The sequence below is a fragment of the Pantherophis guttatus genome, chromosome 2 (genome assembly GCF_059756535.1).
Source record: "Pantherophis guttatus breed Tessera chromosome 2, ASM5975653v1, whole genome shotgun sequence".
Classification (NCBI taxonomy): domain Eukaryota; kingdom Metazoa; phylum Chordata; class Lepidosauria; order Squamata; family Colubridae; genus Pantherophis; species Pantherophis guttatus.
Window position 1 is genome coordinate 155,920,399 of NC_142064.1, and position 26,986 is coordinate 155,947,384.

Here is a 26,986-nt window from a genome sequence, read left to right on the forward strand (position 1 = left end):
GCATTTGTTTCTAGGTCCTTCCTTCCTTCCTTCCTTCCTTCCTTCCTTCCTTCCTTCCTTCCTTCCTTCCTTCCTTCCTTCCTTCCCTTTCCTCTCTCCCATCCATCCATCCATCCATCCATCCATCCATCCATCCATCCTACAGGAAGGCCTACTGTATGTTGTTTAAAATTCATTCAAGCTTAAGATGTATATGGAAAGGGCGAAGAGGAAAATAATCTTTCCAACTGATGGTAACCTGTGGAACACTGCTGTAGCAAGTGCTCCTACTTCATGCCTAGCCCCTCAGCCCACCAGTAGACTCAGAACAAAGTTCCCTTGTTGATGGGAGGAATGAGGTGACTGTCTTACCATTCACTCAGAGCCATCCGTCGGTCATAAACCCGAATGGAGCCATCTCCAAGCCCTGCTACAATAAGCGAACGATGAGAATCACAGGACAGACTGGTGACACAGCTGTCAGCCCCCGTGGGAATATCCTAAAACATTAAAATAGCAATTCAAAACTGAAAACATGCTGGCCATATATTTTATTTAGTTCAAAAAGCATAGGCTGTCTCTTAAAGCAGATGCAAACATGCAAATTCACAGAAGATAATTAAAAAAGAATCACAGCTAAACAATGTCATAAATATAGCATCATGATGAAAATATTTTAAAAAGAGGCAGAGCATAATATAGGATTTATCTCCCATTTCAAGCTTGACAAATCTTGAGTGGGATAGAATCCACACATGAGGGATTACTGCTAATGTAATTGTTCTTATTAATGGTACAATATTGTACCAGTTACTGTAATGCAACATTAGGGCCTCAGATATTAATCTTTCTGTGTGGATACACTAATAGGTGATGGCAATTCTTCGAACCATTCAATCCTAGGCTGTTTATAACTTTAAAGGTCAATACATGCATTCTGCTTGGGTCTTGAAATGCAACCAGTGGAATTTGTAAAATATGTATGTCAAATATTTCAGGCACTTAAAACAATAAAGTGGTCAATAATTTGCACCAGTTGATGTTTTCAAATTATTTTAGAAGGCAACCCACAGAGCATATTAGACTAATTCAGCCCAGATGCCATGTCACTAAAACAGTACTTGTTTTACTTTATACTTGTGGATATGTATGTATGTGCAGTTTGGTCCAATATTTTAAACTGAGTGATTTGATACTGATACAATGTCAAGAAAAAGTAATTTCCCATATAATATCTAGGGAGTGGGGGGTGAGAGGGAGAGGGAGAGGGAGAGGGAGATGGAGAGGGAGGGAGGGAGAGAGAGAGAGAGAGAGAGAGGGAGAGGGAGGGAGAGGGAAGCAATGACATTCAGGAGCTAACCTAAAAAAACTCAGTGTACTACTCTGTATGACTTTTTTACTTTTGCCTTTCTCAAACATATGCCAGAACATCTTGTCTAAAAACATATTTTCTATATGTTAATAGTACCATTTGGAGACCATCCCAAGGGAGCACAATATAAATCTTCGGCATTCACAGGAGGATTCTCATATTGCCCTCATATCTTATCAATTGTGGTGGAATTTTATAAACAAATGCACAACCATGGTATGGCACAGGGTAAAGATGAGCCAATTTGATCTAAAGATTTTCCTATATATAATGGCCACCACAGTAAGCTGTTTTCATTATTATTACTGACATTTGCAACAGCCAGACAATGATAGATCCCAAGTTTTATCCAGTAGTTGTATCATGGACATGCCCAGCACCTGGCTGAGTCTGCTGACCCTTGAGAATGCTCAATTTGCCTTTCTTAAGGAGGGCCTTCTCCCATACAAACTTCACCATGCTAGACAGCTATCACTCTGTGTGTTTATGTATTTGTAGATTTAAGCTCACTTTAGCAATCCTAAACATGAAACATGAAAAGAACCATGTTTTCCGCATTGCTAATTGATGGTAGCTATAAAGGAAATAAGAGCTGATCTGGGGATAGGAAAGGTATGAGCAAGTCTGCACTTAATAGGGGAGGAAATAATTATTTTGTAGAAAATATTATAGGGCTGAGAAAGAGGGGAAAAAAATAAAAATAACCCAACCTTGAGTTTGTTTAGTTAGGATAGGACAAAGAGAGAGACATAGACAAGACAAGATTGTCTATGATTCAAGATTCTGTTAGTTTGTCTTGCTGCAATAAATGCCCCTGGAATCTCTAGTGTACACCTGCAAATATACATCAAATTAAAGTTACTGGCTAGTGTCACACGTGGCCCTAAGGTCCAAAAGTTTTGTTCATCCCTGCCACAGGGGATGTTCCAGAAACTAAGGTTCTAGATAAATCACACAACTCCCCCTTTACCACCCTGAAATCCCTTAATTCAGCAATCCCAAATCTAACAGCAGATCTAGGGAGAAGATTTTGTTTTCAAAAAGGGGTAAATATTCATTTAATTTTTTTTTTCTTTAACATCTGATGCCCTATTTAACTTGGGGCCCTAGATGACTGTTTAATTAAGCAACATGGACAGGTCACCCTAGATATGGCCTTTTTGGGGGAGAGGAAAGTACCCATATTATAGATTTCTCAGAATTTTGAAAAAAAAAAGTGGTTTGAAAAACATTATAAGGCTGGAACATCTACAGGTATGAAGCTAGAGACCAGGAGACTGTGAGTTCTAGTCTCGCCATAGATACAAAGCCAGTTGGGTGACCATGGACCAGCCACTTTCTCTCAATTCTAGGGAGGAGTTGGCAAACCACTTCCCAAAAACCTTGTCAAGAAAGCTGCAGGTGGCAGGCCTGAAGATTCAATGAAAAAGATGGTTTTTAGGCCTAGGCAGGGACTTGTGAAAGTTACATACACACAAATACATGTATCCAGTTTCAAGATTCTGCAACCTATTCCACCTTTTAATACAGTAAATCTGATTAAAAAGACTCAGAATCTAGGCTTTGTGGTTTTGAGTGGCTGTTATGGGTTTAATAGTACCTGTACAATCAAGCTTCCCCATTATTCTCCTTTTGCTGATTAATAACATCTTTCCCCTTTATTATAACTTTCCAAATTTATTTATGCTGATTGATTGCACAATTATTTTTCTTGTTATTTGTATCATGTGCCTTTGTTACTTAAGTATGCATTTGTCTTGAGCAATTTTTAATCGGAAAGGTAATTTGTTACCCACTTCCACTGGAGATAGTAAAAGAGTTCAACAACAGGAGCATTCAACTGTTTTCCCCTGAAGTACATGCCATAACATAACAAGCATCTTAGTGCTGTGGGACTCTCTTGGTTTTTATGAGCCGTGTTATTTTACCTTAGTGCAGTTTACCAAGTTATTGCTGCTGGCCTCTTTTCCAGAAGCAAACGACAAGTGCTGTTGTAATTCAGATGTGGGCAACATTAAAGCACAGCATAACAAAAGAAAATCAAAAGATGCTGCAGGGGTATTCCACAAATTACTTTGTAACCTGTGGTGTTTGTTCTGAAAAAGACATTGGGGTGACTTCCAATATACAATCATGCAGAAAATTGTGAAAGTTAGATTGACTCTCATTTTTGTTTTGAGGCACTTATGTCCAAAAAGGACTTTAATATATGTGAGGGGACTTCAGAGTCCATCAGTTTCTTCATATGTGTATTCAGACAGTGGCTCAACACATCCACCGACCCAGTCCTGCCTTGCAACAAATAGGGGAAACAGCTTTTCATTTCAAAGGGGTGAGTTTAATAAAAAAATCTTGTAAGTCAAATAAATGTCTCGGAGATGTCCCTTTTTTCCCACTCAGTTTTGTTCCACAGCAGTTATACAGAAAGTTAAAGGCAATCTACACTTGCTCAATGCTGACAGCAAAGTGGCATAAGAAGGAAACCCAACCACAATGGAAGAGTAGATGGAGCATCTTACAGGAAGATATCAGTCCTGAAACAAGGACCTGAGTATCCAAGAAATAAGCCTCTTTGACAGTCACTATTTCTTGAGCCTTAAAGAGTGATTGATGACCTGCTAAGGTGACTCACTTACAATGATAGCCCTCCAAAGAGAATTGTGTCCGCTGCTAACTTTTTTTTTATTTCACCATGACTGCATGGCATTTTACAAGATTACAGGAGTCTATAAAGGATATTGAACTCCAAAGCCCCTTATTTCCTCCAGAAAGAAAAAAAAGGACTTTCCCAGAAAATGTTTTGCTTCCCTCTGTCAAGCTCCTAACTTTGGAGTGGGTAGTTTTTATAATGCTTTATGACTTCTCCCAGGCAAGGATGTTCTTCCTGCTTTTATGAGGAATGCTTTAAATAAAAAGGTAATTAAAAAACAGGTGCAAGGCCATGTTTAAGGGCAGAGGAGAACATGGAAGCCTTCATGGGCTGCTAGAGGAATCTGAGCTTCATATGTTGCCGTTCTGCAGAAAATGGCTTACACAGAAAGTCAGGGCTATGGGTTTTTTTTTCTTTTTTAAAGAATACCTTTGAAAGGTAATAAATGCAAAGAGCAAAGCTGGGATATTGTTGGAAAGACACTCAACAATGTTAATGTTAATCTAAAGCTGGAGCATTTTTTTCCCACTACAGACAAAAGATTTGCTTGGAATAATAAGAGCACAGCTGTTAAGAAAGAAAACAAGGTAGAGTTAAGCAGCCGTAGAACTGAGCAATAGTCAGACTCAGCTCTGCAGAATGGTGCTTAGCGAATTTAATACCTCCTTTCTATTTTTAATCACGGCTATGTTTGTATTTACTCAATTAAAAATTATTTAACAGTTTGCTGGAGACAACTATCAAGGAACGGCCAGGTTTCAACTGAGATGCTAGAGTTGCATAGAGGGCTTCTCGCAGGACAAAGGCTCTGACTTCCAAATTAAGAGACACCCCCGCCCCCCTCCCCATATCTCAGGGTGTTGGGAAGTAACTGTAGTGCTCTTTATGAAACACCCTCATTCCAGATTGCAGTCCAGATTAGAATCCTATCCAGAACATGCCACGTTAAGCAACTGGTCCAAAGGTGATACAGGAAGAAATACCTAGGTGAGTCAGCAAATGTGTAGGTTACATGGAAAATAACATTGCCGAGTGGCTCACTGCTATAGTCTGCTACCCACTCCATTCTTCACCTGCTATAGCTAATACGGATTCACGACTCAAATATATGTTCTTATATGTAGACAGCATTTGACAACTATCCGTCAGTGCCGTGAGGGGGAGAGAGAAAGATAAAATTTTCTATAACAGAAATCATGAAGAAAAGCAGCATCTTCTAAGCAGATCTTATATGGCAGTGGCCTAAACTGGCAGTTACCAATGGGGCGCTGGTGCTTTATTTATTTGTTAAATTTATATGCTGCCTATCTTGCCGTGAGGCTACTCTAGGCCACTATTCTTTATTTTTCCTATTAGTGTATAATTTACCAGATGAGGAGACGCTAAGGCTTATTCTCTGTTGAGCTTTGGCTTTGCAGAAAGAAAGGAACTTACTGGGATTGCATTGCCAGTTCAGCAAAAATCAGAAGCCAACAGGAATAATTTTCTCATCCCACAATCTGGGCAGTGAGTTACTCAGGAACAAGAAGTTTCTTAACTATGGTCTGTTCTGGTTTAACCATGCAGCTGTGCTAGTTCCTATTAGCTTCTGGGGCAAAACAGAGGGATACAATCAAGATCAAATGAGGTACTAATACCTATAAAGCCCTAGTAAGACCACACCTAGAGTACTGCATCCAGTTTTGGTCACCACACTATAAAATAGATGTTGAGACTCTAGAAAAAGGGCAGAGGAGAGCAACCAGGATGATTAGGGGACTGGAGGCTAAAACATATGAAGAACAGTTACATGAACTGGGCATGGCTAGTCTAGTGAAGAGAAGGACCAAGGGAGACATGATAGCAGTTGTCCAATATTTGAGGGGCTGCCAGAGAGGAGGGGGTCAAGCTGTTTTCCAAAGCACCAGAAGGCTAGACAAGGAATAATGGATGGAAATTGACCAAGGAGAGATTCAGCCTAGAAATGAAAAGGAACTTTCTGACAGTGAGAACAATCAACCAATGGAACAGCTTGCCTTTGGAAGTTGTGGAGCCTTTGGAAGCTGTGGGAGAAAAGACTGGACTGCCATTTGTCAGAAATGGTATAGGGTCTCCTGCTTGAGCGGGGGGTTGGACTAGATGACCTATAAGGTCCCTTCCAACTCTGTTAATCTATTAATCTATCTACTTACTTTGTAGATGCAGATCACAACCCTTAGCAAAACATCTGATAAATCAGCTGAGGTATGGAATAATTCAAATAAGATTTAATAGGCACTAAAAAGATAAACCAATGACCTAAATGATGAAGGATGTTATCTTTTTTCATGGTCATCATAATGGATAGCCTGAAAAAATAGTACCCACATTTTATGTATATAAATCTGTGGGGTTAGCAACAGGTACCAACATTTCCACATTTGATTTCTACAGTTCTGCTATGCCAGATGCTGCTGAATGATTCAGGTTTGAGTTTATGAAGCACTGTTGGAAGCCTTTTGTATAATTAATAATCACCCTCATTTAAAATATTTTCATTTGTCCTGATTTCTGATGTTCTCTAATTTACAAAGATTAAATTCTATTTGAAAATAATTAAAATTAGCATGGTCTTAGTTGAATTGCATTGCTGGGTCAAAGTGTTGTAATTACTATCAGCCAGACAGAATTAATTTCCAAAACCTTCGGAGATCACACTTTATTTTTCTGGCAGATCTCCAGGAAGCAACAGTGGACTGAAGATGGTACTTTGGAAAGTAACACAAAGACCATCGAGTAAAGGAGAATTCCAACTCCTTGGAATTCCTCTCTGGAGCAAGAACTGCCCACAAATGCTCCATTCCAGGGGTCTCCAACCTTGGCAACTTTAAGACTTGTGGACTTCAACTACCAGAGTTTCTCAGCCAGCTTTGCACTTTGTTGAAGTCCACAAGTTTTAAAGTTGCCAAGGTCGGAGACCCCTGCTCCATTCAGAGGTTCCCCATGAGGAGATCATAAGATAGTGGTCGACAGTTTGGGCTTTAGAGTTTGAGGACTGTGGGAAGGTCATCTTGCCTAAGCTGCAGTCTTCAAACAGATACTTTCTCTCTTGATGACCTTAGGAAATTGTTTGTTAATGGTTTTTTGATTGTTAAGGTCCTTCAAAAGAGCAAGTTTCATTACAGTGGGTGAGTTTCCTTCTATCCTTGATTGGAAAATGCTTCATGCACATTTAAGGAGTTTACAAAGATTTTTTATTTTTATTTTTGAATTAACAGCAAAAAGGTAACTAGAACGTTGTGAGCAGAACCTGGGAGAAGAGTTAAAAGAGGGATCAGCCTAGAATCCCTACTTGTGGGACATTATTCGAAGGGATTAAAGATCAAGCTTTTTTAAAGTTAACAGAAGGAATATAAAGTGGATTTATTTGATTAAGGTTAAAATATACATGTTATTATGCATGGATAATATTCATGTTATACATGCTATTATAGCTCTTAATAAACTTCTGCTGGTTAGAATGACAAGACTATAATTCATCTATTAATATGACATGAGATATGGGAAGAATAAATATTTTACTGAAATATCAGAGAACATGATAAATTACTAATGTTATTTGTACTTATCTGGAAGAAGAAAGGAGTAATTTCTTTATACAGTTTTATTTTTTATTATATATTTTTCTTTTTCACTGCACTTTTTCTTTTTTTATATTACTCCTGGTTTGTATTCATTTTTATATTTTATTTATTTATCAATCATATTTATATAGTCACCCATCTCACAAGAGATGCTTCTGAATGGTATACAACAGCAAATAAGTATTTGTAAACTTTAATAAAAATATTATTTAAAAGTGACTAAAGTTTATTTCTCGCAGTAGCTTATACAGAAATGTGTATATCTGAAGAAAAGATTTGGTTTTATGGCAATTGATGTAAACAGGTCTACTTTTTGCAAGAGTGAGGAATAGGATAGTGTGGATAAGGAAATATCAAGAATATTGGAATGGATACATTTCTTTCCTATTCTTGGTGCCTATAACAAGAAGCGCAGAGCAACTCCGTTTGTGGTAGAATTGGCTCTTCAGGCTGCAGATAAAAGAAAAATATTGATTTGTGGAAAGCTCTAAACAGGTGTAGGAAAGGCGAGGGAGATGATAATTACCATGTAGGGCAATTTCTGGATAAAAGAAGCTCCAAAAATGTGTTGTGTATCAGGAAAGCGCACCAGTGAGTACACTCGGCCCTTCTTGCTGCTTGCTGGCATTTCTAATTCCGAAAACAATAATGAAAAATGGCAAAAATAAATGTGGGGTGTGTATGTGTGGTTTCAGAGTGAGGTATAGCCATGGTGAGGAGGAGGAGGAGGAGGAGGAGGAGGAGGAGGAGGAGGAGCTTAGCCCAGTTGACAGGATCTGCGCAATTGGTTAGAATATTGCTGCAAAATGACTGGATTGGCTTCTTAAGTGTGTTTCTCTGTCTAGGCATCCCATCAATGGGCAGAAGCTCACCAATCCTCCCCTTGCTGACCTTTCCGTGTTTTGCAGTCTCTGAGCATGCTCGGTTAGAAGGGAGGTGGTGTGGTGCTCCAGGGGCCAATGATAAAGAAAGAAATCCTTAGACTAGTAACAGCTGCTAGTAGGCAGGCCAAGACCCACATTATATTCTGTAAGCCGCCTTGAGTCACCATGTGCGAATAGGCGGAGATATCATTTCAATAAATAAGTAAACAAACAAACAAACAAACAAACAAATCCCCTGTGGCTGGGTGTGCTGTACGTGAAAGAGTATGTGCTTCTTGCCCATGTACACTCAATGCACACAGGCAGTGATGCTGTTTCAAGAAGCACTGCCTTCACCAAGTAGAGATCATAATTGTCTGAGGTTGGTCACCACAGGCACATCAACCAGATACATACGTCCCATTCCCATAACTTCCCAAATCTAACTTGGGAATTACAGTACTACAGGCTCTCTAACCAGGCTCTCTAACCAGAGCCTGTAGTACAGTGGACTAAAGCACTGTTATTAACAGATTAACATCTGCTGCTTGCAATTACTGCAAGTTCAAATCTCACCAGGCTCAAGGTTGACTCAGCCTTCCATCCTTTCAAAGGTAGGTGAAATGAGGACCCAGATTGTGGTGGCAATAAGCTGTCTTTGTATAAATATACAAAAGTATGAAGGCTATTGCTAAACGCATTGTAAGCCGCCCTGAGTCTCCGGAGAAGGGCGGCACATAAATTAAAGCAAAAAACAAAACAAAACAAAACAAAAAAACCCCTTCCAGCTCTATTATAATCATATTGAACAGGTAACATGGAACAGCTTCACTTCACATACTTCTCCTGCTTTTATGGTACTGAAAACAGGCCACAAACTGTTTTGATTAGTAAGAGATACTGGGGTTACCTGCACTTTCATTTCTCGATCTGTATCCCAGATTCGGATGATGCGCACATCTCCGGAAGTCATGAGAAGTCCGGTTTCTTGTTCCCAATCCACCACCATTCCTGCTCCTGGGAAAAGACAAAGCACAGCACCCAGCATTATTTTTTTTACAAATACGCAGACCCAAAGAGAGTCAACACTCCTATATATCTGGTTCCCAGTTCTGAATTCTGCTAGAATGAAATGGCTGCTCTCAAAATCCTATGGAAAAACAAGCAGATTCCAGGAACTGGGCAAATAAAAATGGATCTACAATAAGCATCATCTGTTTCTTTTACATTTGCCTCATTCGATTTCAGCTGTGGTGTACCAGGAATGGTAAATGAGCTATCAAACAAAACCCTGCTGACAATTTAAGTCGGACTATATCTCATTTTAGATATAAAAGATTTGCACCAATGTAGGCTAGAAAGAGAACAAAGCCCTAAAATGAGAAAGTTGTCAAAAGGAAAGGAGCTGCAGTGTGGCAAAGGAAAGAAGGGAGAGGAAAGCAGGTCCAAAATTAGAGCAACAGAATATTTGACAGGCTTTCCTTGTTTTGGTAGACAAATGAGATAGCAACAACATTTTTCTATTTTCCATACGAGCTATTGACAAAGATTAAACCAGAGAATAATGCAAAAAATCAAAGAAAAACCAAATGTTTCTTAATTCCCCCCCCCCCTTTAGGGTTCCTACAAGACGCTAGCCTTTTAAACGGTAATACCTATTTGCAAGATATATTGCATGTCATTTCTAAATAAAAGGTAAGTCGTTTTTATTTTATTTGTGCCTTTGAGTCAATGTTGATTCCTGGCAACTGCTTGGAGTAATCTCTGCAATTTTATTAGCAAGATTTTGGAAGTGGTTTGCCATTATCTCTTTCTTAGGACCTGGGGCAGGATGAGAACTCATGGTCTCCTGCGGCCTTAACTGCTTACACCCCGCTGACTCAAAATAAAAAGTAAATCTTGCATTTAAACTGGTCAAAACTCTTTTGTCAGAGTTCACTGGTTTTTTTCAGTTGAACCTAGCCAGTCACTAATTCAACAGAACAGAACTGATAGAACAGAACCTGGCACATTGAATTGAACATTTATTTAATTGTTTACTTTGAATGGCTGAGTTTAAACCAGAATGTTATGCTTTCTGAGTATAAAAAGGCAAAGTATCTGTAGATCTATCCATATTCATTTTTTTGTCCAGCTTGAATTTGGGGAGGAGGGGGGGACTTGGTCTCTACAGTCATGTTGGCATTGTGAATTTTACTTTACAATTTACACTCCCGGTGCAGAGGGAAATGTAAAAGCTTGCTAATGAGCAAATTCTATTTCTGAGGTTGCTGCAATACATAATACCACAGAGTATCTTCGAGTTACTGGTTGAATGCTATGACTCAGAGCCTGAGCTGATTCTCAGGCATCAACGTTTTTGCTTTCAAGGAAACATGAAGCTCACAGATATTCCACAGTTCTAAAAAAAGAATGCATTTTGCAGAATGCTCCAAAATCCACATCCAAATCAAATTTAGACAAATTGGCCTAGCTGGAAAAAAAAGAAAGAAAGAACCCAGAACATTTACAAATAAAAGTGACTGAAATAATTGTATCATAGTTACAATTAAGCACATGCCAATTAAGAACACAAGTCTGGAGAAAACTGTTCTATATGGCACAGGAATGCTACAAGGATTCCTGCTCCACCTTTTTGGTACTACCTGGGCTGCTATTACACGTAGGTTCACAGGCAAGGCTTTTCTCCTATGTAATAGGTTTATTTCTCCTCCCACTGACATTTACACTGAGAGTAAAAGGTGAGAACTAAGCAGTGAGCCAGCATCACCAAAGGTACCCAGGGAATCTGCATTATATGCAATAACAGCCATGAACCTGGGAAAATGGAGTTTTCAATGACTTTGACCTCTGGGAATTTCCCATAATGAGCTCCAACTTGCTTAATGTGAATATTTTGCTTTCAAGTTTATAGCCTGCTCATATGCTGCTCAAATATACTGCAGTGGGAAATCCACCGTCTTTTGTTCCCTGTGAAACAAACCAACAGATTATGCATATCTCATATTGTCAAAGAGTTAACTTGATGTTACAATGTGCAGATACATGGCTCAAAGCACAGAAAAAAATGAATGTCTTGCATTAGTTCAATATCCCTCTGGTTTCTAACCAACAAAATCCAAGGGAATTTGAGTTTCCATTCCCATATCTAGTTAAGCTTCTTAGCAAGGAAATCAAGTTGTCATAAAAAGGGGAGTTGGAAGAGGAAATGATTCATAATGGTCTACCTTCTGCAATTCTACAACACAGTAGTGTCCAAAGACCCTTCCTGTTAATCTCTTCATCACATCCACCAGGACATTTTCAGAAAGATAAAGCAAAATACTAGCTATAATTAGGATGCCCAAAAGAGAATATACCCTCTCACATCAAGAAAAGGCCCACATTTCTTGTCAGAAAATCAAACCAGACACTGGTATTTGCTTTCTAACTGTGACACCTGAAACAGCTCCCAAATGTATAGTGTAGTGGGGAAAATAGAAATCAGAGTGAAATCATACATTGGATCAGCATGGCAGATTATGGTCTCGTCCACATGCCAATACATCATCAAAAATGGCCCTCATTCCCCGGAGGCCCTAAGGCAACTATCCAGTGCCCACAGCAGCGGGAAGACCTGCCTGAAGTTAGAGGGTGCTAAGAGTCACCAGATTAAATCAGGTTGCCTTTGGACTTTGGTCATAGGAACGCTCAACATTCAGACAATAAAGATAAAGAAAATTTATCTTTCTATCCTGCTTCCTTTCTGTAGCCAGAGCCATCACTAACACCCGGGATATTTTGTTACAGACAAATGAAGAACTGGGAGGTTTTCCTTTGATCTTTGATTTGCTCCTGACAGCTTTTGAATCTAATGGAAGAAGTAGAAGTCAGGAGAAAGGAAAGGACAAGTTAAATTGACAGTTTAGGTCTTTATCTGGACACCCAAATTGATTATTCCTTTAGCTTCCCTGGCAGCTGGGAAGAATGCAAGAGATCTGAAGTGAGTATGAAGCAAATACTTTGAATGATAAGCATTTTCCAAACAGTTTGCGTTCGTCATCTTGTTTATGGTCCGCATGACAAAATAAATCCAGCAAGATCCGGATGGATGGAGGCCATTTCAGTTTTAGCAAGCAGCACTGTGTTAAGCGATGCTAAATAGGCTAGCTTTCCCATCATTCCCATTTAGAGGAAGGCTCATTTACACTTGCAATTGTAGCCCAGTCTGCAAATGCTTGGGAGTCTATGGTTGCTTTTGCATTAATGCATAAGCAAATTAAATGAATAAAATGTTAGCAGAGGCGAGAGGAAGGACCTCGGCGACCTTATCCCATGTCTAGATGCAGGAGATTCTGATAAGGATGAAATTCAATGAGATTCCTCAATGAAAGACAGCCTTGTGTTCTGATCCCTCATAACCAGCCTTGCTATCTTCTTGGAGTTGTACGAAAGATGTCAGCCCAACCTGCATCTATTCTTCTTACTATTCCTCTTCTCATCCTTACTAGCACCTATCTCTTCCCACTTATGGCTATATCCATGTTGCTTGTATCTTTATAACTTGTATTGTTTTTATTGTTTCCTAGTATGATTTGATTGCTTATTAGTATCCTATGACTATCACTAAGTATTGTACCTTATGATTCTTGATGGATATATTTTATTTTTTCTTTATGTACACAGAGAGCATATGCACCAAAGACAAATTCCTTGTGTGTCCAATCACAGTTGGCCAATAAAGAATTCTATTCTATTCTATTTTGCAGACTCACAGAAATCTGAGAAAGCAGAGATAGACAATGTTCCTTTGCAGTTCAGTTCCTCCAAAGATGCTGGGGCTGGGAATGCTACAGAAGGTTGCTGCCTAGGACTTCAGTGAGTCTGAAGTCAACATCCTCCTATTGTAGTGCCTCTTCTGTGCCAGGAATGACATAAATTCTGTTTGGAATATAATTTAACGTCTTCTGCTTAGGCAGAACTTTCTTTCCTGATTTTCTATGAGATTATAAGATTTTCTAATGAAAGTGGGTTTTCTAAGATGCTTCTGGCTTCTCTTGATGAATGTTAATCAAGACAAAATGAATACATTGCCACAGTTTACTAGAGTTTGCTCTTGTCAAACTGCAGGTAGCATAGAGGTTTTTCTGTTGTTGAAAATGAAGCATCCTTCCCAGGCTTTCAAAGTATCTATGAGTGACTATAATGATGCTTTTCTAAGGAGTTTCATGGATCTGCAGAGCCATTCTGGTCTCTTCTCTTTACAGGAATGATGTATGATGTTTTTATTCTGTCATTTACCTTACTGACGTTGACAATAATTGAATGAAAATCTACTCCTGCTGAAGCCTCACTTTCTCCACTCTTTCTCTGTAAAATGGGATTTATAAAGCATTTTTTTCTCTCCTGTGAGATGGGTAGCACACAAATAAATGTTCATGAACACACACTGTGGAGAGGCAGTCTACTCTTGCAAGACATATTGGTGTGGAAAAATCTACTTTAAAAAAAGCACATAAAAAGCAAATGCCAGTGTAAATATAAAATGTTGCATAATTCTGAAAATCTGAGAATAATTTTTATCTTTTTTAACAATAAAAGAAGCAGAGATTCAACTCAGGGGTTACACTGAAAATGTAACAGACCATGACCAAAATATCTGTCTATATTTGTATTTAGTTCTGTTTTTTCTATCTTTCCCAGTTTTATCCTTTGTCAATAGTGTGTTCTGGATTCTTAATTGCTTTTTTTCATGGTGAGCAACAGAAACCACAAGGGAAAGACTCTAAATACAACAAATGACTAGAAGAAAAATAATTCTCAGACATGGCTTACATTTATTACATCCCACTGTGTTTCTGAAAACAAATCTCTTTCTTAGTTAGGGTCCTTCAACAAGCTACACAGGAGACTGTTTGACTTTCTCATTATACAGCCAGACCATCTTGCTTGATAAAGAAGATACTGAAGTGAGAAGCCCCGAGTAGGACTAGTAAAATCTAGATATGGAAACACAGAACCAGAGGTCTTGGTATTTCTTCACTACTTGCTAGTGGTCGCCTGGATTTTGATACTTCATGTCCAATAGTACCAATTAAAATAATTTTCTTCTATAGATCCTCAAATGACCAAAGGGAAGGGATCCTGATTTTCTTGAAATGGTAATGAGATATAAATGCAGCCCATTCTTATGGTTACTCTCATGAGTACTTGCTACTAAAGTCCAAAGCCTGTGATTTATGGGGCCATAGGTGCCAAGATTCTCACGTCCTGGTTTATTATTTATGAGGCTACTAGGAGAGGTCATCATCAATATGCTGATGAGATTCAATTGTTCATCTTGACCTCCGGCAAGCCAAATGATGATGTCCAAGCTTTGTACTATTGCTGCAGGCTCTGGGAGTCTGTATAGGGCAGAATAGATTCAAACTCAGGTCTAGCAAGGCTGGGTAGCTGTGGGTTCCTTGGTCATCTGATTATGGGGATCTTCCATGTTTTGCAATGCCCCACTCAGGCCTGGCGTGCAAGTGGCAGCTGAGTCCATGAAAGTCTTTGCACTGGTGCAATTTGTATGCCAGTTGCATCCTTCCTTGGACTGGGAGGCCCTCCTTATAGTTACCCCTGTTTTAGTCCCCTTGAAGGTGGAATGCTGCAATGTACTCTACAGAAAGTGCCCCTGAAAACCACCTCAAAGCTGCAGCTGGTCCAGAATACGATGGCATGAGCAATGATAGGCAAACCTCACTAGCTTTCTCTGGTGCTTCACCTTTCCTCGTGTAATGAGCTATGAGAATAACCCTGAGGAAGAAAAGGAAGGGCTGCAGCCAAGGCAACAGCCAGATAAGAGAAATCTGAGCCCAGAGCAGGAATGGAATTAGAGAAAGCATCTCAGACTGGACCCTCCCTTGTTCTCTTTGGAAGAAAGGCAGGGAAGGGGAAATATACTCAGAGTTGCAATATTCTGTCATTGTGACCCTACAATAAAAGTAGTTTTGGTTATTTGTGACTTTGGCATTCAGGTCAAGAATAACATCTTTCTGGAGAGTCATATGATCCCCACACGCTTTACACCTTTAAATGAACCTTAGTAACTGGGCTTCTCTTTAAGACTTGAATTAGTGTGCAATCAGACCCCTTTACATCAGGTGATGGGGTGATGTTTTGTGGATTTCCTCCCTCTGGGCACAACATTTCTGCAACAGTTTTTATTTTGCAGTTGCAAGAATCGTTTTAGAATCAGGAGGTCTCGAAATGTGAGAGATAAATAAAGCAATGCTTTAGTTTAAACAGAATGTACTATAGCACTGACTTCTTAGGGGACACAGTTCCAGGCACAGCAGCATCTTTCTGACTATAAACAAGTAGTGAGCATTAGGGTTTTCTTTTAGTCCTTTGATGAAACAGAAGAGCCTCCAGTACCACAGCCTGGTCAATTTCTGCATCATTCACCACCAGAGGGAGCCACATGATAAGAACCAGGATGGCACAGTCTCCCTCTGGCCTTAAAGGACTGCAAGGGATTAAAACCTCTCACAAGAGATGAGATGTTCAGATGTTATTTTTTTTGCAAAGTCATCTACAAGACATTGAAAGTAACCCATAGATAAGTATTCCCTAATTACATGCATATACAGAAGACTGTGAAATCATAATAAAGAGAAAACCACACGCAACCGGGAGCCAGGTGGCCACTTCAGGGCAAACTAATATTTAAGGAGGTGTCTAGTGGCTTTTAAATAGAAAAAAATATAATGTTATTGACTCATGTTTACTTCTCAAATTTCTTATAGCCCGAAGATGAGTACACTGCTGACCTCTGATTTCTTTTTAGTTAAAAAAGGAAACACAAACTTTTAGTGGGATGTTAAGAGTAAGTAAGGTAGGCACGTGAGCAAGATGTTTTGCTGGCCTCCTTCAGAGCCTTTTGAAACCATATTTTTGCATGCAATTTATCCACTGAACAATTAGTTGTTTGTTACTTTATTTCCAAGGTCTAGATTCTTCTGTTAGAGACAAGACTTTGGGTTTGTTTATTTGTATCTGGCATTTATTACCTTTACAAAGTCTCCTGGTTTCTAGCCTAGTGCCTTAACCACTAGACCCAACTGGCTCTTACTGATTGCACTCCCAATATTCAGATAGCAAGATTTGAATACATGAAGTTGCATCTATTATTGGTACAAGCACAGAGTTTAGTTGTGTGAACAGAGATTGTCACGCTCTTCTCTGCTTCCATGAATGTGCTCTTTTGCAAACTTTTCATTTATGTAAATTATTTTTTTACTTTGTAATATATCACATATTTCCTGCCATTGTAGAATTTAAATGCGCCGTGGTGGCACAGTGGTTAGAATGCAGTATTGCAGGCTAACTCTGCCAATGGCCAGTAGTTTGATCCTGATCAGCTTTCTATCCTTCGGAGATCAGTAAAATGAGCACCCAGATTGTCGGGGCAATATGACTCTGACTCTGTAAATCACTTAGAGAGGCTGTAAAGCCCTGTATAGCAGTATATAAGTCTAAGTGCTATTGCTAAATACAGGTAGTCCTTGGCTTACAACAGTTTGTTGTGTGACCATTCTAAGGTACAATGGTACTGAAAAAAGTAACTTAGGACTGTTTTCAGAATGATGACCGTTGCAGCATTCTCATGGTCATGTGATCAAAATCCAGACACTTAGCAAGTGGCTCATATTTATGACAGTTGCAGTGCCCCTGGGTCACGTGATCCCCTTTTGTGACCTTCTGACGAGCAAAGTCAATGAGGAAACCAGATTCATTTAACAACCCTGTTATTAACTTAACAAATTCAATGATTCACTTAACAACTGTCTGGGGTAGCAACAGAAATTTTGGGCTCAATGGTGGTCTTAAGCCGAGGACTCCCTATATATATATATCCCTGTTGAGGACCGCAAAGCCTATCCTTCCCTTTCTCTTTGGGAACCATCTCTCCCTATTTGAAAGACACAAAAGGGGGGAGACAGGCCTGTTCGTTCCACCAGAAAGTCTTTCTGTATTAATTCCATATTGTTAAGGACAGTGTGCTAGTTCTGCCCTGTACAAATCCATCCTTGAAATGAACCCAAATATAACTATGTGAAGGCTGTTTCTTCAAATGTACCTGAAAATAATGGCAACTCAACTCTCTGGTTCTGGTCCTTAACAAAGGAGCAAGTGCCGATAGTCATGCACCAATTGCAGAGCTCCCTCTCTTTACTGCATATGATTCCCAGACTAGATTGTTTTCTTAGGATGGTATTGTACGTTCAATTTTATTGCTGGCTTGCCTTTGGACTGCAGCTATTGATGCTACACGAAATTTATTATTTATGGCTTTTGATTTTATCGTGATGTAAAACCACCTTGGAAATCAAAGAAAAGGCAAAGCAATGATATTCTAAAAGCATACATCACACTGGAATCCTTTGGAGCTCAAGTGATCTAACAAGTTATGTTGGGATGATTAGATACCCATGAGCGACACTGCTGGAAGTGCCGTGGTAGGATATCAATCTTAAAATCAACAAAGGAAAAAAAATATGTAACAGGAAAATATGTAACAGGAAAAAAAAAAGAATAAAGGCAGGAAGATTCAACAAATTCCTTATATTGCTAAAAACTCATTTCAGAAACTATTTTTCCAGGTTTTATCAGACTCCCTTAATGTATGCAGAATGACCCCACTGTTTTGAGTCACCTGGATGGTTTCACAAAAATATACTTTTCATCTGTTGTTTGTGAATGCAACCATATGAATATCAATCTGCTTTTTGGGATGCAAGACAAATAGGAAATACTAAGGAATACTAAGGCAGTGATAATTCACTAATGTAGTAAGTTGGACTTGAGTGGTGGAAAAAACACAAAAGTGGGTTATGCATTCAAAAGTAAAGTCCTAATTTTAGAAATTGAAATGTGCTCGTTCTTGTAGAGAAATCCGAAACTGCCACTGCCACCCTGTATTGTGAGAAGAATCTGGTCATGGAATCTATTATGGTGACTTGGTGGTGCAGTGGTTAGAATGCAATATTACAAGCTAATTCTTCCGACTGCCAGCAGTTCAATCCTGACCGGCCCAAGGTTGACTTAGCCTTCCATCTTTCCGAGGCCAGTAAAATGAGGACCCAGATTGTCGGGGGCAATATGCTGATATTTGTAAACCATTCAGAGAATGCTGTAAAAGCATTATGGAACAGTATATAAGTCTGCTATTGCTATTGCTTCTATCTGATCCTGATCCTGAAAACCCAAACTTTGTTACAGCAATAGTCATCTTCTGAAAGCATTATATGTGATTAAATAAATTTGGTAGCAAAAAAACTCTCTCCAGAAAACAGATTTTAAAAAATGTTTCAGCCCACTTTCTTCATGCAAGAAGTAACAGTACTGCTTGAAATACTATGATATACAATATGGGCACTGTAGGGTCCTTGATGCTCTCTGAACTTGGTTGTTTTCTTCCAGATGTTTCATTACCAAACTAGGTAACATCATGTCAACAAGGAGAACCTCCTATGATGATCCCTGCAGGATGCAGAATTGCATCTCAATGGATCAGCAAAAAATTTCAATAAAGGAGCTTGACTTCATGAATGACTACTTTCCAAAGGAATACCATTCAGATCCCCTGTCCCGTAAGAATAATTGTTGGAATTCTGTCCTGGTCTAATCCTCCATTTTGATTAGCTGTATGCATAAAGGTCACAACAGAGCATCAGTCCCAATTATGCACAGCTGATCTTTTCTAGACAGTTTCTCTGAGTTGCTGCATAGGGCATGTCTCTATTTTTGTTTTCAAGCAATAGGGAGGAAAGTAGATTATCTCATTCTTCATTTGAACTGAAAAATGCCCCTCCAAATAACACTCTTCTCATCCCAAGTATCACTTACATGACAAAAAAAGGACTCAGCCCTCTTCACTATTTCCTATTTTCATTGTCTCTCCTATTGCATGATACCAAACCTTATGGCTCTAACTACAGAAGAACTTATTGGAGATAAATGTCTTCATGGGGTTTGGTGCAAATATGCCTCTGTGATCTTAGGGCATCAATAGGTGTTTGATTGCTGAGCTGATTTTCTTCAAGCTCTGTGTAATGCAGCTTAAAACTGCAATGTTCCCTTTTTGAACTCTGCAGGGTTTCAGCTGGTTGTTTTCCTACCTGTGGGAACCTCTGTCGTTCCCTGCTTTTCAATCCTGTGGCTTTCTCCTTTTCCTACCTTGCACCTATTGTTCTCCTTGGGAAGCTTTGTAGTTAGTGACCTGGCTTCTTTCTTAGTTTTCTGCTGCAAAAACATCAGGCAGGAACAGGGCAAAAGTACTAGCTGCAGGCTGATTTGGGCACTTCCTTATTGGGCAACTAAAGGAAGTGGTGGTTAGTTCATCTTGTGTTGCACAGAGGACATATGTGGGCTGCTGGACTGACAGAGGGTTTGAGAAATGTTTGATAACAATCCCACCAGCACCATATATTGTAGTACCATCTCCTCCTTTCCTTTAAATCTTTCAATATCAAGGCAAAATAAAGTTTATTTGCAAAATAGGGGCAGGCTTTGATCAAAGTCATGATTTCCACTGACTTTTTTTATTATCTCAAAAATTCTTAGAATTCTGTACCACTGTGGTTTGAGTTAGATGTGAGAATAAAAAAAGGTGGGAAACAAGATTTAGAGGCTCATGCTGATTTTAGAGACTAGAACTGGGATTTAAGGTAAGTATAAATGGAGTATTTGCTGTATTTTGGCCATGAAGAAGAGGTGATTGGAGCCTGGAGTATTAGGATAATGTCTGTGACTTAGCACAGCATAAGAAAAGGAAGAAAGTGTACGTCTGTATCCATTCATCTCATTTTCTGTGGTAGTGCTGTAATATGCAAAGTCACTCTGAAAAGCACCCTTCGACCAAAGAGCAAAGACAGGCAAGTTCCATAGAGTTCAACAGGTCTCCTAGCTTGATAGCCTGGTGCTGAATAAGAACCATCTGTCTATCTGCTTCTGGCTGATGGTTACTGCCTGAGCATCATTAGTATTGATTCTCAGTGGTGGTTGCATTAAGCTGGTCCGATGCTCAATGTATCAAATGGGAAGTCATTTCAATCTTCCAGCTTGCTAATTAGTACCCTGTGAATGGGCCAGCGAGGAGGGCTATAGGAGGGTAAAATGACTGCATTGATTTTGTACACTCCTTCCAAAGAATTAACTGACGTATAAAGGTCTCTGTGTCTCTGTGACCAAGTCACAAAGCACAAAGCCACTTTTGTTCTGGCAGTCACTGCTGACATATCCCAGCTCTTATCATCGAGTGAATACAGTATTCATAATTCATGAAACACCTCAGAAGATTACATCAGCCTTCTGACACATACTATATGTATGTATGTATGTATGTATGTATGTATGTATGTATGTATATATCACATCCTGTTGTGCCAGCCATTGATCCCTACCTTAACATCTAAAGCAACAGAGAAAGATTTTGAGTCCCACAGTACGACCGACCCCAAATCTTAAGTACAGATTTCACCAGGAGTCAAAAACAAGATTCAGAATTGTTTTCTGGACATTTACGTTACAAAAGGAGAAAACCCATTTTCTATATTACAACACAAAGGTCACAGCCATCGAATATTTGCACAGAGTGTCAAAATTGGAACAAAGGCAATATTATCAGAAACATTTTGAAAAATGAGACTTGTGCATCCCCAAATACCTCCTGAAAAACAGAAGAACAGAGACATGGTGGGAAGAATATACACAGATCTTGGAGCCTTGGTGCCCTGTTATTTGAACAACATGGCAACAATTTCCCAATTCCACTTTTGGTTAATAAGCCGACTCCCAAAGCGAAGAGCAACCCCCTGCTTTCATCTTGCTGTGCTGGGTTCAGAAGCGTATTAGACACCCATGACGTAGAGATCTCACACAAACAGGCTGAGGGTGCTAAATTGTTTTTCAAGTACTAACATGGCCTAGGAAGCGTTAAAAGGAATGGCATTTCTTTTAAACCAAGTAACAAGATCAGAAGGTCCATCCCTCCCATGCTGTTTATACATAAGAGGAAAGAGAGCACTCACCTCCCTGTTTACTTCTGTCAAGATAGATTGAAACCCTTCGGGCCAGACCTGTGAGAAGACAGGGATTAAGGGGTTGATGCTAAGGGTAAGTTGATCAGCCAAAGCAAAACAAATCTTTAAAAGGAGTCGAAAACACAACCCAAAAGGAACAGAAAAGAACAGAGTTAGAGAGAAGCGGTAGCAAAAGCTTCTAGTCAGGAAAGGAAGGAAGACGAGCAACTTGACTCAAGCAGCCATCCTAGGAAGCCATTAATCACAGGAAAGAAAAAAAAAAGGTATTTTTTTGGTGGTAGGGGTGGGTTTTGTAGTCATGCTCCCAATTGATCTGACATTGTCTTCTCTAACCGTAGCCTTATTTTCAGGATCTAGACTGAAAGGCGTCTTATGTTCAAAGGAGCATGAGAAATGAAAGTATTGCTCTGAGTGACTCTGTAGCAGAACCCAACCCGAAAACGTGAAGGAAATCATACAGAAAACAGCAAGCATACCTTCTTCAGGCCTCACTTTCTGAGCCACCAGCTCAGCTGTGGAGTCATATAATAGGCTTCAGCAAAGCATACTTCAGTGATTTGCTAATGAGCACTCAAGATTAGGAGAGGCAGCACAATTTATAAAGGCACTGCTCAAACAACTGCCTAAGTGGAAAAATTAGTCCTACAAGGGGATACATTTGAAGTAAAAAAAAAAATTTTTTTTTAAAAAGAACCCTGGATGTTGAGTAGAGATAGAAGGTAATGGCTGCAGATAGAGGAGGAAAAATTGAATTTTAGATATTTATTGAGACTAGCTTGGCCATAGATATCTATTTAATCCGGGGAGAGAATTTCCTGCTCCTTTTAAGGTAGGCATTTTCATACTTGAAAGGAACTGAAGCAGCTGGAAACACATTATAGGGTCGGTGATGGTCATTTTCCCCATTGCAAAGCTTCCGTATTACAGTTCAACAGCAGTCCAAGCCTTGTGTAAGTTGTCAGGGTATCTGATTAGTTGGACTGCTGATCTGACCTAGGAAAGAACAACACTTAACGTCTGTTCCTCCTGCCTTTCCAAAATCCATTTAGTATCAACAAAATGCCATTTTGTTGATGCTGTAAGAAATGGGCAAGTCACCCCTTTAGTCGTGATGTTAATAAACCTTTAAATGTCCTCTTTGTCAAATAAGCTGTATAATTCTTGTGAAGTCTGACATATCAATTACACAAATCAACTTTGGCCTTTTCAATTTACAACTGAAATCCTAACAACTAATCCTTTCTAACTCTCCCTGCTTTTATATCTGATTCTCTATTTTAACAAGTGCTCTGAAATAATTAAGCTGATCTATTATTTATGCAGTTTATGCTTCATAAAAATAGTTATTTCTAAGGTCTATCAAATGCCAGAAGAACTTAGATAGTGCAGTGGGTTAAACAGTGGATTAGCTATAAAGTCTATTGATCTTGAGCCTGTAAAACTGATTAAAATTTCAGGGGCTATATGCGTATATTATAGAAAAAGATATCAAGGTATGATTTCCAGAGCTTCTTGAAGGAAAAGAATAAATTATTCCTGTGACATTTTTATATCACAACTCTCATTTTGTCAGACTGTACATTATAGGGAAGAAAAACCAACAACCGTACAGAAGAGTGTGAAAAGTCTAATCAAATGGAAATGCTTTGGCATTGTGGTCTTCTGGCAAATTTCTCACTATAGTCTAAAGCTCTGGATTTCTTGCTGTCTCCCATCCAAATAAAAGCAGTCCTTGATTTACAATGGCAAGTGGTACAGAATTTCCATCACTAAGCAATGTGGGTATTAACTAAACTCCATGGTCATTAGGTGAGGCAGCTCCCTGTTGGCTTCCCAGAACCAAATCAGAAGGAAGTTGCAAGTCCCAGGCAGCTCTCAAGTGGCTGCTTCCAGGTGGGGCAGGGCATGAGGACCTGTGTGAGGGTGTGAGAAAGGCATGGCAAGGTTCTGGGAGGATGTGTGTGGAGGTGCACAAAGGTGTACAAGGAGTGTGGCAAGGGTTGGGGAGAATGGATGGGGGTGCAACAGAGGTGCAGGGAAGCTCTGGGAGGGTGTGCGGGTATGTGTAAGAGAGGTGCAGCGAGGCTCGGAGAGGATGCACAAGTGTGAGTAGGGATGAGGAAGGTGCAGTAAGGCTGGGGAGGTTGTATGAGGGTGACATATTCAGAGAGAGTGCATGATAGTGTTCAAGAAAGGCATGGTGAAGCTTGGGGAAGGTATGCAAGTGGTGGGGATTCATAGTGAGACTTGGGGACAGTATGCACGGGTACACAAACGGGTGTGGTGTGAGCACAGAGGGGCTGGGTAGGGGAAACTTACCCCAGCATTTTGTGATCTTCCCTCCCGGCTTCCCCACTGACTTTCTGGGAAAGCCTGCTGAGAAGTTCACAAATAGTGATCATAGGAAGCTGCAACCAGTTGTAAGTGTGAGTTGCCATATACGTAGATCATGATCATGATGACAAGACCATGGGATTCCTGGGACAGCCAGAACTTTGAGGATCGGTCATAACCACAATTTGTTCAGAGCCATCACAACTTGCTAAATGAATCATCATAAGTCAAGAACTACCTGTGTTCACAAAATCTGATTAGGAACTTTTTGGAGATGGTCAGGTAGCTCTAATCATTTGCTTTGGCTTCATTGCTCCATTAAAAATACTGAATTGCAGCAGTCAAGAATTTCTTCTAGGACATGATGTGTACTTGCAATTTATGGTGGTGCTTGCATTTATTTCTCAATGTTTTTATTACAACCCAAGTTAGTTTTATGCTGAATTGACCAGTTCAAGATTAAAACGGAGTTAATGCATAACATATTGACCCTGAGCAGCCCCTCCTTCTTCATTGCATCTAGGGATCCTTTCTTTCAGTGTCATATTACGGTGGGATGTTTTGCATAAATCAAAACACTAGATGATAAGCAATTCCAATTTGCTCTTACTGTTCTTGTATGTAGGACAATTACATTCATCTGATAAATACAAATAAACCTGGCAAGGGCATATTTATTTTTTGTCAAAAGAAGAGGGGATCTATTTGTCACTGTGTTATGAGGTTAGTACAGAACTAAAATCCTTTGGATTCCTCTTATATTTTTCCAGAACAAAAGAATTGCACTATTATTATAATGTTGCTTTCCTTCCAGCTGGTTCACCACAAATGAGGAAACGTGCACAAAGAGGTCATTAAAGAAAAGGCAGACCTTATGAGTGTCACCTGCTCTTGTTGTTCCCTCAAATCTCTTGTGAGGTCAGTGACCTATTTTTCATCAAGCAGCTCACATCATCAGATAAGGAGGGCAGGACCAAGATGAAGGAAAGTGAAAGCAGAGCCTGTTGGAATAATTTCACTGGCCACATACGAAGGAAGTGCAACTAAAAATTGGGGCCACAAGCATATTACAATCCTTGGTTTCCACAACAGAAGCAGCATTCTTTCAAGAACAGGTAGTCCTTGAGTTACAATCATTTGCTTAGGGACAGGACTGAAAAAAGGGATTGTGACCATTTTTCACACTTCACGACTCTTGCAGCATCCCCATGGTCACCTGACCAAATTTAGGTGCTTGACAACTGGCATGTATCAATGACAATTGCACTGTCCCGGTGTCATATGATCACCTTTTGTAACCTTTCCAGCCTTCCAATGGGGGAATTCAGATTTGCTTAACGACCGCATGATTCACTTAATAACTGCAGCGATTCGCTTAGCAACTGTGGCAAAAAAGATCACAAAATGAGGCACAACTCACTTAACAGCTGTCTTGCTTAGCAATAGAAACTTTGGGCTCAATTGTGGCTGTAAGTCGAGGACTACTTATATCTCATTTCTGTAGAGGGCTAATTTAATTCACTTTGCTTCTTGGCACTGATTAGTTTTTGCTTTACCTAGCCCAGGGCTCCCCAACCCCTGGTCTGTGAACTGGCACCAAACCACAGTATACCAGAAACTGGGCTGCACAAACAAGTGAAGCCCCATCCGTGGGATGCAGACAGCACATGAAATCACACTCCCTCCAGTTCACGGAAAAACCTCTCTCCACAGAACCGGTCCCTGGTGCCCAAAAGTTTGAGGGCTGCTGACATAGCCCATTCATCCCTCCCGCAGCAGCAAGAGTTGAATCAGAAGATAAATGATTCTTTCATAAAAGCGTAACCCCTTTAGAGCTTTTACTCATCCGAACATGTTGCATTTGTTAGGAAGCCATGAGGTGGGGCAGAGGGGATCAGACATGACAAACCATGTAATTATTGTGCGCCCTCTCTTAATTGATGCTAGGGAAAATGAGATGGTCAAGGGAAAATATAGAACTTCTTTACCCCCGATTATCAGGGTCTTCAGTGCTTTTATTTTGGGGAGCAAATTCTTGAGGAAGCAACTGTTGATAAAATAAAGTTAGCTCTACTGCTGATTTATTGGTTCCATGGCTATATTTGATGCCAACAGGTTGGTTTGTTTTCATTACACTTAACTCCATATAATATGTGTTCATTTTCTCTGGAATGAAGCCGGAACATTTTGTGATATGATGGTGTCACACTACACAATTGTCATCTGGTCAGTATTTTCTTGTCTCTTATTAATGAACTGCAGAAGCAGACACAAGGAAAGCCCAAGGATACAACTGAATTTGATTGCATTGGCCCCCAATCTTTATGCTGGAGCCCAGGATTAAAATAACATCTGCTTATGCATATTTACTGAACTGTATCAAAGGAATATGATTTCCCTTTGGCCCTGGACTATTTTTACTGCAATAACTCATAAGCATAAGAAGGAACTCTTTAAGTGGTTGTTAATATTTTAAGCCAATTTCTGAAAATGGCACTTTCTGTCAGATCTGGTATCCAAAAGATAGCTCAAATTCTGATTTTATTTAGCTAATTGGCTACTAACATCAGAAGTGAAAATATTATAGTACAAACAGTATACTCCATATTGTCCCTTACAATTGCAGTATCTGTACCTTCTTAAAAGAACTACATAGACTAAAAACAGTGTTTCGGATATCTCAGAAGATAGTATTTCTTTGTGTAAGATTTCACTCTTTTCAGTGTTTTAAAGTAATTATGAAGGTGGTTTGCATATTTTTATGTGATTGGACTATCAATTTTAAATATTGCAGAATCAATATCTATTACATCTTAACTCTTCTAGAGCAAATCATGTCTTATAGTAGCTCCTAGTTTTGTACCCTCCAGATACATGGGACTTTATGTCTCATAAACTTGTAGCCAGGATGCTCTAGGCTACTGAAAGCTGGTGTGTGTGTGTGTGTGTGTGTGTTTCTGTCTACATCACTAGATAAATTTGTACTATATTGAGATTAGTCTTTCCATTTAAGAGTGACCCAGGCAATTAACAAAAACATTTCCTCCTGCATTTTAACTGTATATTCCTTTAACGATTTGGTGATTGCCTTTTTTCACTTAGTTCAAATTTTTAAATAA

The 26,986-nt window shown here is 39.5% G+C and overlaps 1 protein-coding gene across 5 annotated transcripts in view; it reads right to left on the bottom strand.

The window, feature by feature from the left end:
* The window catches only part of RPTOR (regulatory associated protein of MTOR complex 1), a 420,799-nt gene that overhangs the window by 15,862 nt on the left and 377,951 nt on the right, over positions 1 to 26,986 (bottom strand). For 3 of the 5 annotated variants that reach the window (XM_060688770.2, XM_087887078.1, XM_087887077.1), the window contains 3 exons: positions 21,522 to 21,569; positions 9,377 to 9,483; positions 352 to 479 (listed from right to left, as the gene is read on the bottom strand). In XM_060688770.2, coding sequence (XP_060544753.2) covers positions 352 to 479; positions 9,377 to 9,483; positions 21,522 to 21,569 — 283 coding nt within the window. The remainder of the gene's footprint in view (positions 1 to 351; positions 480 to 9,376; positions 9,484 to 21,521; positions 21,570 to 26,986) is intronic. The other 2 variants (XM_060688771.2, XM_087887079.1) reach the window with 1 other exon arrangement.